Genomic DNA, 13,742 nt, shown 5'->3' on the forward strand with positions numbered 1-13,742 from the left:
TGTTTTTTTCTTATTGTCTTTTGCTGTTACTTCGTTCAGGACACATTAATCAGTGGTTTTGCATTTTTATGCTACGATAAACTAATGGCTGCTAGTGTAATGAGCTCATCCATGAGCTGTGCTAGAAAGAATAAGTGCAATCATGGGGAAAAATGCTAAAGTTTAAATCCTGAATCAAATATGTACTGAGGGATATTGTGTTGGTATCCAGTCATACTAATTAGGTTATCATTGTGTTCAAAGCAAAGGCAGAAATATTTAAGTGCACTGGGGATTCAAAAATGGTAATACAAAATATTTTGTTACACAGCTTGATCTCTCTCCATTTTATTTCTTATACTTTCTAGACTTCCTCTAAGTTTCTAGAAATTTTAAGTTATAAATGAGAGGGAATCTGAAAGGGAAGGGATTGTTTCAGCTTTTTGTTAGAGATAATTTCCATGAACTTGACTAAGAAACTTCAACACTTGAGGTTCAGACAGTGTGTTCCTGATTGTGCTCCATACACGTAAAATCTTTAGTAAATATACCTTCTAAGTTCAGCAAGCCTTAATAGATGTAAGGAGGCTCATTGTCCAGCCCACCCATGGAAGACCAGTCCCTGGCAACAAGTGCCCCTTATGCGATGTTTTGTCACCAGAAATTGAGTGTGAAACACTAGTGAGAATGTTAGTAACTTTATCAAGCTTCAGATTAGAAGAAAATACTGCCTTTAGAAAAGCATATTTTTAATGCCTTCTGTTCTGTCTGTAGTATGGGTATACCAGTTCAGAGAATTTGCTTGGCGATGCTAAATAGTAATCAGTGGTTTTCCTTATGAAGTATTTTGTGATTGCATATTTTACCAGTGAAATTTGCATATTTTAGCAGTGAGTTCATATCTAGACTCCACATTTTATTCTGTTTTGCCTTGCTACAGTTACACATCTGAACTTTTCTATGAAGGCAAATTGATGGCAAGTGGAAAGCAGCCAGCACACAAAGATTTCTACCCTTTAACTTTCTTCACAGCACGTGGAGAAGATGTGCAGGAAAAAAATAGTACAGCTTTTTACAATAATGCAGAGGTAACTCTTCTTTGGTTTAATTCATGATTGTTTTCTTAAAGCCCCCTTACCCCAAAATTTCTTGGTTTATGCTTAGTGTGGGTGGAAGGCATAAATTGTTGTCTAATGGGAGAGAGAAGCATGAAGTTTGCTAAACATGGAGTAGTGAACATTGCAATTGTAGTAAACATTTCCACTAATTTATCTTCTTTTTCTCTTTGCAAATTGCAAGCTGCTTACAGTTCTCTTAGGCCCATTCTTCAGGATGTCTTTCCTGATAATTTTTGTGACAGTCTGATGGGTGTATCTTAGCAACTGAGAGTAACTGCAATTTGAAGTAAAACTTAAATTTCTTCTACTGTTGTAGAAATGTTCCCACTCAGATAAGAGTTCTCTGGAGTAACATTTCATATTTGCTTGAATATGTTTAGGATTGGTGTCTAATTAATCGTGTGCAGATGAGATTTTTTTTTGTGAGAATTTATTCTCAAAATGTTTATTTCACACTTACAGGTATTCTTCAAAAACTATTTTTTATCATTCCTTCCTCTGAGGTTAAAAAATAAAAAAAAGACACACAGGTGCATTTCAGCCTCCAATGACTTCTGGACACATCACTGAAGGCATCTGACTGCTTTCATCAGTGTACTTGTACTGCTTTGCCATTTAAAAAAAAAAAGTTGGAAAAAATGCTTTAAATATCTTCAGTGGCCCAGTAACTGTCTGAAAATTGTGAGTCATTAATAGCTACAGGCAGAAAAGAAGGACAACAGCTGCTTAATCACCAATATAAACTGAAATTCAGATGATGAGGGAGATTTTTTTCTGTCTGGCCTTTAATCGAAACTTGTATCGGGGCATTTTATAGTTCATTGGTGCATATATTAACTATCAGTCAGGAAAATAAACTTTTCTTTTTGGTATTAACTCTAAAATGTATCTCTATGGTGTTAATTCAAACCAAAGCTATACTCTGTCTCAAAAGCTTACTGAGATATTGGCAGAAGATCCTTTTATTTGTGCTATGCTTTTTACAGGTCTTGAAGTGTATTCTAATATACTTTGTTAGCAGAATTAGCTTTTAAATATGAGAATTTATATTGTGCAAAGTTATATTCAGGACTTGCTCAAAACCTGCTAGATATTTTCACTGTATTCTGAAAATCTGAAATATAAAAATAAACTATTTGTTATTTTTTTAGGATTAATAAGTCTTTTCACTTTATTCGTTTCCTCATGATTTTTTTAAAGAATTCTAAATTTTTCAGTAATCTGTCCCAGTTTAGATTCACTTTTTAAAAATACATACTTAAATGAGAATGTCATATAGTCAGATGTTAGATTGTAAGAAGTCAGCATGAAACAACAGATTTTCAGCAGTTAAGAGATAGTATGCTTTATGAATATCATTTGTCTATACCCATTATGATTTATATGGTTTTTCATATTCCAGAAATATCTGTGAAAGCCCCTAGAATTCACACTTATATTTTTTCTTCTTCAACATGATAAAAGCTAAGAGCAATAAATTTAGTTTTAACACTCCATTCTCACAGATAAAGATAACTGATTGGATAGAGAAGAGAAGAAATTTAAGGATACGTAAGGCTCTTGTAGGAAAGACTGCTTAGCTACTGTTAGGAGAGTGAGCTTGCATTTGTGATGCTGAAGGAAAACTGCGTTCATCAGTTATCATACCTTAAGTAGGTAAATAAATACTGAATGGCACTGAATATTTATTGAATGATAAATTGACATTTATTGAATGACATTGAATGTAAATATCTTAATAATAATAATAATAATCCTCCAAAATTAAACCAACCAACCAAACAGAAGTCGCTATGCCTGGCACATTTTGGCAGGAGGTTACTTTGAGCCTGTCTCCTCATAGGAGGCGTTTTTTTCAAATTTTATTGTTCGTTAGTCTTCAGGTAGCACACTTAATTTCTGTCTCATTGAGATGAAGTAGCAGTTGATGAATAATCTGAAACTCCTGATTGTATCCTTTGGAATGGGAAGTGAATGTGCTCTGGTATACATGGTCTTTTTTTCTTGAATTATCAAACTGAAGTATGACATATGTAAAATCCAGAGTAAAAATTAAATAATCCCCATCTAGACAGTATATTTACTTATAGAAATTAGGTAAATATGATCAGAAAGGTTCTACAGCACTTGACATTTTAGTAAGATCATAAGTATGAAAATTAAGGTTATTAATATCATTTCCCAGTTTGTACTTTAAAGCTGACATTTTTGTGGGCAAAATTTTAGTTCAAGGTTAAAAAAGGTAATGCATAGTAAATACTTTAAATGCATTGTTTTAATACATAATATTTTAAAGTATCAGTATAGAACACAATAGTATTATTGCTTGTTCAGTAAGGCTGTGTGATGCTGTGTCATTTAAATGTCTTAGGGCTTTAAAATTCAAATTCTCTTTCCATATCAAAGAATGATCTTCATTCAAGCATTCTTTTAAGAATTCTGACTTTCTTTTAAGGTGTTTGAAGTAGTAGAGCGTGTTGAGGAATTAAGAAGAAAATGGCCTGTTGCCTGGGGCAAATTGGATGATGGCAGTATAGGTGTCGTAACACCTTATGCTGATCAAGTGTTCAGAATTCGTGCTGAACTTCGGAAAAAAAGGCTGTCTGATGTCAGCGTAGAGAGAGTGCTAAACGTTCAGGGTAAGTAATACTTACATGTCTCAAAGATATGCTAAGGAAGTTTAAAATCTGACTGTTTAAGTTAAATAAGATGTACTAAAATCTTAAAGGGATCTGAACAAAGGGAGACCTGTGATACAGCCCATGAAACTGATGTATCAGAATGAAACTCGCAAATTTGCTGATTAGATGTTATTCCAACATAGAATAGCAAAATAATAAAGTCGTGGATATATATATATACACTCAAAAATAAGTTCAAGTGTATTTTAAGAATAAATTGATTTATTGAAAACTGTGAAAACTGATGTATTTTCCTTGTAAGGAGGAGAACAGAGTTCAAGATAAAAATATAGCAAGACTTTACCCTCAGTGTTTTACTGATTTTCTGTTTATAGAATAGAATGTAAAAAGGGGCCCACAAACTTAGGGGTTTGTCCCTGGGATCACTTTGATAACATTAGAATTTTGTGTAGGCATAGCCTGTTTCTAGGTTGCACTTTTAGTCAGTAATAAACAAAGGAACATAAGTAACTGAATGATGGTGAGTGGTGTGATCTGTTTTTTTTTTTTTCATGATAGTTACACATGCCATATATAAGCCATATATTTGAGAGAATTGCTCAATATGAAACAAGATATGTCCAGAGCAATTTTTTCCTTTAAGATAGAATAAATTAACGCAAGATTTGTTGTTGGCTGAATGGAAACACTGTAAAGATGATTAGAATTTTAGAAAGTTCTGGAGTGATTAGTATTGAGATGAAAAATAATTTTTTTATAGAGGAAATATTCTTGTAATAGAAAATGCTATTTATAGTGCGTCTTTTAAAAAATTTAAATCTTATTCTTGCATAAAGCCCTTCATGTGAAGGGTAGCTATCAATTCTTCAGAATATATAGGTGTGAAATCTGGCTGGCAAGTGCAGTGGTCTGATTGTGTTACTAGCAGAAATAGCTAAAATTATCTCAGACACTTGTTTTTTGTTTCATTTTAGGAAAACAGTTTAGAGTATTGTTTCTCAGCACAGTACGAACGCGGCATACATGCAAACATAAGCAAACACCAATTAAAAGGAAAGAGCAGTTACTGGAGGATTCAACAGAAGACTTGGATTATGGTTTTCTGTCTAATTACAAACTTCTCAACACTGCCATTACAAGAGCACAATCCTTGGTAGCTGTGGTGGGAGATCCTATTGCTTTATGTTCCATCGGGAGATGCAGGTACTTTATAAATGTTCTTTACTTAATCAGAACTACGAATGCTAGAAAATATTTGTATGACTGATGGATTTAAAAAACAATGGATGTTCTTTTAGGTGCCATATAAGACATGATATATTTAAATCCTTAAAATAACCATATAATGAATTTGAAGTTCCCCACACTTATATCCACAGAGATGCCACAAAGATGGCAAAGCATTAGTTGTATACCCACCTCTTGCAAAGGCTTGAGCCTGCAGCATGATTTCAGCTTGTCCAAAGTATGCTGCTGAAGCTTAAGCTCAGACTGAGCAGGCAACTGTAACCTTGTGTAGAGTGAGCAGTATCAGCCTGTGCTGCAGTAACTCCGGAGATGGCCATCTACCAAGTATCTTCTGGAGCTGAAGTACACGGCTGTGCAAGGGCTGCTCTGATTAGTACATCTAGAGGCAAGAGAAGAGATTTTTTTTTTCTTTTTTAAACAATGCTAGTGAAGAAGATGGCTACAGATGAGAGGCAGAGCATTTTAGTATCTTCTAAGGGTGGACATATGTCTTCTACTTACTTTGTTCTGTTTTTACCTTCTCATCCAGAGTCAGTATTATCATGTGTAACAACCTATGGAGAAAGAGTGGTCTACCAGCTGGTCATTGTCTTTTATGTATTTACAGTTCTAATCTTTACTTGGCATTAACAATTGAAGATGCTTCACTTTAATTTTTTTTTCAGTATACATGTAACAAATAAAAGTAATACAATTTCAAGTTCAAAAAAGTTCTGATGTAATTTAGGATTTTTAAGTTGAACCTTATAACAGTCATGAAGGTAGAAGAACGAGAAAAATTTTTATATGTCTTTGTGACACTAGGAAAAAACTGAACAAGATTTGAGTGAATTTACTTTTTATAGACCTAAATGAAGAAATGTGCAAAATGCTAAGAGATGTAAGCAGTGATCTTAAGGATACCAAGTTCTTGTTCTTCAAACGTTTCTTTTTCAGTGGAAGACCTGATATGCTAAGATGATCAGAGATAAGCCCTGAGGCTTTTTTCTGGAAGAGAGGAAGCAGTGCACTGACTGCATTATTATAATAAAACTAAAAATATGTAACAACTGACTAACACATATACATTGTATTCTACGTTTCTGAGCAGTATTCTTCTACCGTATTGAACGTGGATGTGGTTTTCAAAGTTTAGAACCGAAAAGCCCAAGTGAAACCTAAACCTTTGTTTACTGCATTTAAGAAATATAACCTGAATTTAACTACTTATCTGCTGGGGGCATGTGAAAAGTAACTGAAAAGTAACAGCTGTAGTTTTATTTTGGTTTTCCCTTTCAGAGGTGATGTAGTTTAACTGATCAGGAAGATCTCTGTGTTCCTGAGCACTTAACCCACAAATGACAAGTGTCTGTTAGTCTGCTTGGTGCAGGCTCCAGTTCACTGACCTGCACTGCAGAGATGCATGACTCCTCTCTGGAGGTTGCTGTGATGTGCTGACTGAGATTGCTGTTATTACTTCTTCCTAAATTGCCCTTAGTTGATAAATTTTACTTCCTTTCCCCTCAGTCAAAATGCACAATGTTACCTAAGTCAGGTGGCTAGTTAATCCATAGTTAGCACCTAGGACCGGTATTGGTTCTGTAACTACCTAAGTACAGCTTTTGTGGGAGAATACGAATTTCCTTTAAACTTCCTAAATCCCAGGGGAGATGATGATCTCTTGGATTTTCACACAGGTCTGGCTGCTGAGGTTTAAGTTAGATAGCGAAAAGGAACCCAGCTTTCAAATACGGGAGCTCGGCAGTTTCTCTGCATATGACCCTTTCAAAATATCTCCATGCAAAAGCTTGTTAAAATACGAATATAGTAAAATGGAACATATGAGTATAACAGGTTACCTGTTACCTAAGTGACAATGTTGGCAGTTAGGGATTGTGTTTGCCATTCTAAGACCAGCAGCTGTTTATATATGTATACGCTGTTCAGAATTATAGAACAAAAAAGATAATTAAGAAACAAGAAGGACTGGAGCTTTATTAGGATGTATCTCAAGCTTTGCTTTCAATACACCATTGTCTTGTATCAATGAATAATTGAACATTCAGTCTTTGAAAATAGTGCTGGAGGGGCTCAGGCACACTGCAGGAAAGATGGTTCTTTTTTCGTACAACGGGAGTATAGAAGTCTGAAAGAAGTGACATTTCGTTAGGAAAAACAGACCTCAAAAAAGTTTAGAGAGTACTTGAATTTTATAAATATTCTAATACCTGTCAAAATGAGTCAAGACTCTGTAATGATAGTTGTAGAGAGCTTTGTGAAGTATGCCCAGGGTAATCATTACATTTCTGTGTGTTACAATCAGACAAGACAGGGCTGTTTTGGCAGACACTCCCTTTAAACTCAAGAGCACACTGGAAGACAGAGATAGCAGTATTTTATTCTCTGTTCTTACACCCCAGTACAAGTGTTCCATGTGTAGAGAGACTGCTTGGAGCATTTAAGCAAAAATGTATGGGTCTCAGTGGATTTGTGGTACTTGGCAGTGGGTTTGGTGACTGAATTGATTAATCGGAGGGAGTTCCATCATTAAAGCATCCCAGTGAATTATTTCATTTTGGTTTTTAATCTTCGCTTAAAATGTTGCAAGATATATTTGCCTTAAAGTGAAATTAAGAAAAGGAGCCATCTTGCACTCTGAATTTTAAAAGAGCATTTCCTGCCATATAAAATCTCAACAGAAGATGGGCTTTTAGGGAGAACTATTTCGAATTCTTAAATACACTGGTAAATTAGAATGTTCTTTCAAGAAAGGCATCTATCCTTTTCCACAAAAGGCAGCTACTCAGCAAAGTATGACACAGCTATTAAAATTAGTATGCAGCAGTCTCTCATTTTATAGGTTCAGGGAGACAACATTAAAGTAAGCTTGCTTATTGGCCAGACCTTATTATTAAAGGGTGAACTACAATGAGGAACAAAATATTTAACTTAAACCAAACCGAAATCAAACTAAAACAAACAACCAAACAACATAACCCCCTTCATCTAGGTAGGATGATGTGGTACCTATAAAAATGAGCCTTCTGGTTCTCTGTATGGCTCTGCGAAGGTATCCTGGGACAAATGCTGTTGTTACTATCTTAGTTTCTGTAGAAATTGTGTGTGTAATTGAAATACATTACATACTCTTTTATTTGACATCTCATAATGTACAAAACAGTATTGGGTTGTTAGCAATTATTTAAAATCATTATATAATAGAGCAATTAAATATAATTATACATATTGTAAATATTTATCTACTATTGTTGTTTTTCCTCAGTCCTTTAATTTTAATCTGTGTTGGGACATTAAGGAGGGGAATTAGTCAAATGCAACACACCTCTTAGATCATTGTCTTTTTAATCCTTTTTTAAAACTTTCATTACTCTTGATTTATTTTATTTCCAAGAGAATACTTCCATCATTTTTTTTCTTTTAAGTCATATCTTCCGACCTCATTTAAATATCTTTTAAGTAACTTCTCCCAAGAAGTTCCTGGGGGGCACAATGCAAGTCTAAACTTTGTGTGTAGATCCCCATACAGATGTTAAAAATGAAAGGAATTTATAAGCAATAAAAAGACATGTCATGAGAAAGCAGAAGACAGGTAGGATTCTTTTTTTATTAAATGATTTAACTAACCCCTTCACCCCCTGAAAAAAGTTGGGTATAGAATTACCATAGAGAAACTCATGTGTCATCTGGCTCGAAATTTCTTCCATACGTTACAGAAAGATCTGACATACAATAAAAAACATGGTTTTATTTGTCTTCCACAAGAGGACCTCAAAGGCCCTCTAGATACTTTGGACACATTAATCTTTATGCGAGTCTGAAGAGCTTCACAAGAGTAGTTTTGAGGAGGGTATGTAGCAAGTTGGTATTTGTGACACTGGAACTGAATGATCTGCCTACATTCATAGAATCTTCTGGGACTGGAAACCTGTACCATGCCAGTGACTCCCTGAGGTTTAATAAATTCTGTAAATCAGATGCTTTCCAGAATTTGAAGCGTTGCATTTACTAATGTTTAGTCTTTCAGGGAGAAATTCCAAGTTAAGATCTGTCCCTGATGTTAATATTAAATGTGGTATAGATCCAGTGCTGCAACCTGATCTGCGCAGACAGACCCGTATGTCCATTAAGTGTCTAGGGAGCTTTGCATTATGCTCTGGGGTTCAGATGAATGGATCAAGTTGCAGGATTGGTGGCTTGGTGTGTAAAAGGAGCATACAGGAAAGATAAAAATTGACTTGGTTATATAAAATCCATTTTAATTTTAATGGCAGCCATTGAGTCTTACTCCTTTTTATTGTTTCTAAAAATTGTTTCCATAGGAAATTTTGGGAAAGGTTTATTGCCCTATGTCATGAGAATGAAAGTCTCCACGGTATCACATTTGAACAGATCAAAGCTCAGTTGGAAGCTTTGGAGTTAAAGAAAACCTATGTGTTGAACCCACTGGCTCCTGAGTTTATTCCCCGAGCTCTTCGACACCAACATTCAGCGAATACCACCAAGCAGCAGCAGTCGCCACCAAAGGTAAAGTTTCAGTGATAACGAACTTTGTCAGGAAGTGGAAGTGAATGTAGAAATGCATATTGGGAAATGATGTGAAAGGTTTATGGGGCAAGCTGTTATTTTAAAATGGCATCAATGCAATCAGATATAAATGCAAATTCTGCAGGGATGCTCAGCATTTTCAAGTGAGGGCTCTTGACTTTATTTGGTAATAACTTGGAGTTGGTAAAGCCTTGTTCCCTTACTAATATATGTGCCTTGCATCGCTTCGGCGTGTTCATTGACTGTGTTTCAAAGACTCTGATGAACTTCAGTCATCAGTCTTAGCCTCAGTGGTTAGAGAAGCCAAATGAAACCTCAGAACCAGAGACAATCCCTATCCCAAGTAGCTTCTGCTGATGGTACCCCCAGGAAACAGCAGGTTGGTGTAAACAGTGGTAGGGAGTAGAAGGAAACAACAAAATAAGAGCTGCAAAAGATTTGATCTAAAAATCACATATAAAATTCATGGGCTTATGTAAGATAACTGTTTGATTTCATTAGAAATATGTAGTAATACAGTATAATGCCTAGATTATCTCACTGACAATGTCCTTCAGAAGGCCAGATCTCACCAGCGTCACGAGGACAGATAAGTGCAGTTACCGCTCAGTGATAATTTTCTCATCTCTTTCCATAAAAGTAGGTGAAGAAGTGATGAAAATAACAGTCCTTGCTTCCTTAAGATGATAAAGAATAACACTGAATTTTTAGAGTTGTTTTATGGTGTCTTAGTAATTAATTTTTTTAAATAGTTCTTTGTAGTTTATTTCAAAATTGTTTGAATTATAATTAATTAAATTGCGTTTAGAGATGCAGGTAAAATGCAGGTAGTCAACTTCTGTGATGAGTTCTGTTGTACATGAAAGAAGAAATGTAAATATTTTCCATAGCTTTGCATTTTTGTTGCAGGCTATATAACTGAAATGACATTTTTACCACTTAAAAAGTAAACAACCAGACCAAACAAACAACCCCCCCCCCCCCAACATTAACAATACAAAATAGGAAGTCTTCCCTTTGGCGGTCTGTCCAAAAAGAGGTTTTGTAAGTGATAACATTTGGTTTCTTCATCCAGATGCATTACTCTCAGAAACAAACACCAGATTTCTAAAGCATCTAGCAATGTGTCAAAACACTACACTTACAGAAAACCATAAATTAAAAAATTGTCTATAAACAGTCATTGCTACTGTCTCACTTCTCTTGAAGGCTTTTTTAAAGTATCACTGTATTGATACATTTTTACTCCATAAATTAGAAGTATTTGAAAATGCAGATATAATACATTTAAAAAGGAAAAAAAAAGTGGGAGTCCTGAGAATAGACTGTTTTTTTTCCTTCCAGTTTGTTAGTAAACTAAACACATATGCAATAGAAATCAGAAGGCACACTTTGAAACCGCCAGCACTGTATTTTCAGTTTTAACTGAAGTGTTTTAACCATCTGTATAACTACAATGAAATCTCTTCCCTCTAAATACAACTGACAGCTAGCATGTGCAGAAGCAGACATAAAGTCTGCAGGTAATACTCAAATGTATACAGAAAGTGGCTAAGTGAAACATTTCCCTTTGCTGAAGTTTTAAAAGCAGATGGGTAGCTTAGCTTGCTTTGGGCCTCCCAAGTACAGTATTTAATATAAAAAGTTAAAAGGCTAAAATCCTAGTGCCGATGTATTTTATACTGAAAAATGAGAACAGTGTATCAGACTCTGTTTTGTGCTGAGTTTATGGACATTTGTGCAGTTCAGATCTTGTTTTATACAGGCAGTGAAATGTAGTTTTGTAAAAATGGCACGTTCATATTCAGCAGAACTGCTCTTTTTATTTTTTAAGGATTAAAAAAAAAGATTTATTTAAGGTTATTAAAAACTTCTGTTTAAAGAAGAAAACAAGTTTCAGTCCTGTCACTGAGAGCCAGGCAGCTAGAATGGAGCTGGCAGCTCTGGGCGGTGTGCTGCACGGCCCCAGCGCCTGGGACAGCATCTGCCTTTGGCCATGTTTGTGTGGCTTGGCCAGGGATGGTGGAAGTGCAGAAAGAATAGCAGAATTGGACAGGCACAGCCTTTAATAAAAGGTGATGATGTGGAAACCAAGTTTTCAGAACTTGGAGCTTCCTGCAGGGTAGTCAGCATACAGAAAATGAGGCTCTGAATTTCACAGCTCAGCCTGCTCCCGCTCACTGCCTATGTTCCAGCTTTTCAGTCTGGATTTGGACACTTAATTGGGATGCATCGTCAGTGAGGACCACAGGTCTGGTTAAGTCTTTGGAGAATACTTCCATCTCCTGTCTGTTGACTAAGGGGGGATCCTTGGGAGTGGCAAGGCTGTTAGCTGCCTGGAGTTAGGTACCTAAACCTCAGTGTGATTTTCTTCCAGGTGCCTTTAACAGTTAAGGATAACAGTTGAGTTTTTAACTAATTATCATAAAGTCATTAAGGCATCAGAACTATTAAAAGAAAAAAGGGGAAAAGACAAAGCCAGCACCTCCCTTCCCCAACACAAAAATGGTCCCAGTTCATTTGCATTTGAAAATCTGATACGGTTACGTGCTGAGGCTCCTGTTTAACAGGAGAGCAATTCTTTTGAATTTGTTATTCACTGTTTTGCTTTTAAAAATGTATAAAGCACCTATAAATTACAAGTATGGTAGGTAGAACAGAGATTTGGTATGCTTCTGTGCATCTAGCTTGGTGCTAACTGACAACATAACAGATAGAGAAATGCTTTTTATTAATCACGAGTGATTGTTAAGGAATGTAGCTTCTCCAAGTTTTGTTTCAATTTGCCTATTCAGTAAAGAGAACAAGATTCAGATTTAAGTACTGTAATGTAATGAAAAGTAATTATTAATTTATTTTTCAATAATTCACTTATACAAGGGAGGGAGAGGGGGGATTCAGAGACCAGTTCTTTAATCTAGTTTATGCATGAGTCAACATTGTCAAGCAACCTGTCTTGGTATCCTGACTAATTTGTTCAGACTGCTGGAAAACTGCCTAAAATTATCTCCTGGGCAAGAAGAGTTTTGCAGCATCAAAGGGTTTTTACATTTATTTTAAATTTGTGAAATTATTTAGGCCCAAATTAAGTAAGATATTCCTCTTCTGCAAAATACTTAAGAACATACAGACATTAGACTATGTGCTCACAGTTTATGAATATTAACTACTTAGTTGATGCTGTAAACTCATGAACTCAGGAGGGGTAACTCGGTTTGGTTAACCTCATTTTCTAATGTGTAATTCACCGGGGGAAAACAGATTAATTCCCTGGAGTGCTCTGGTTCTATATTGCAATTTTGGGGTGCAATAACTAAGGGGAAAAGATGAATCTACGTCTGAAGATAAAGGGTAGGGAGGTGTTTTCTAAGGAGCTTGGGTGAGCAACTGCATGAAACTGGTGGCAGCTGCTTAGTCTCCAAGGTTCTTGAGCTGGAACCTGGAGAAGAAAATAGACATTTCCACTAAGAGCTGCCACTGGACAGGAGTGCTGAGGGTTATGTTAGCACTGGGTGCAGTTCCTGAAAGAAGTGAAACAGCAGGAGATAAAATAGTGAGAAAGAAAACCCAAAGAAGCTCATGGTAACTCTCCTTGCATCTGAAGACAGGCCTTGGGAGCGAGCATCCCCAGAGGCACTGGTAATGACTCACTGGTTAACTGAATTATTGGCATTTAGTATTCAAGTTTGAGAATTCATAGTCAGATGATGGAACTGTACAATTTAATGTATAAGAATAAAATGTTCAGCTAATTTCTTTAAAACTATCTTGTATTTGATTCAATTATGAAATTCACTTGAAATAATAAACAAAGCTTTGTTTTATGCAAATCTGCAAAGCATTTATGCAAAGTCTGCAAAGCATTACTATTATTATTTTTCCCCTTTAAAGGGCAAGGTCCATCTTCATAACCAGAACGACCATTTCCCACCTGATGGAATTGGTAAGTATCTGCTGCTACTGAAGGAATTCCTCTGAGCTCACACTGATTTGGCTTCAGTCAAGTTTATAGTAATTTGACATGAATAGAGTATCTGGTCTACTCTATTTGAAAGCCATTTACCTCTTGTGTGCTCTTGGGAAACAGACTATAAGACTGTTAAGTGAACATTAGGTATTTCCAGGGCTGTTCCTTCACAGGTATTGTGTGCACTGACTTTATAGCTTTATCACAGTATAGACATTGGACTGTTTAAAAAATAGCTGTTTG

General features: G+C 35.7%; 1 protein-coding gene across 5 annotated transcripts in view; it reads left to right on the top strand.

Annotated features, from left to right (window-relative positions):
* HELZ (helicase with zinc finger) overlaps nt 1–13,742 on the top strand; it is an 83,189-nt gene that overhangs the window by 56,425 nt on the left and 13,022 nt on the right. For all 5 annotated transcript variants that reach the window (XM_040530265.1, XM_040530264.1, XM_040530262.1 and 2 more), the window contains 5 exons: nt 920–1,067; nt 3,553–3,736; nt 4,714–4,942; nt 9,307–9,511; nt 13,424–13,475. In XM_040530265.1, the coding sequence (XP_040386199.1) occupies nt 920–1,067; nt 3,553–3,736; nt 4,714–4,942; nt 9,307–9,511; nt 13,424–13,475 (818 nt within the window). The remainder of the gene's footprint in view (nt 1–919; nt 1,068–3,552; nt 3,737–4,713; nt 4,943–9,306; nt 9,512–13,423; nt 13,476–13,742) is intronic.

This window comes from Cygnus olor, chromosome 18, assembly GCF_009769625.2.
Source record: "Cygnus olor isolate bCygOlo1 chromosome 18, bCygOlo1.pri.v2, whole genome shotgun sequence".
NCBI classification, from domain to species: Eukaryota; Metazoa; Chordata; class Aves; order Anseriformes; family Anatidae; genus Cygnus; species Cygnus olor.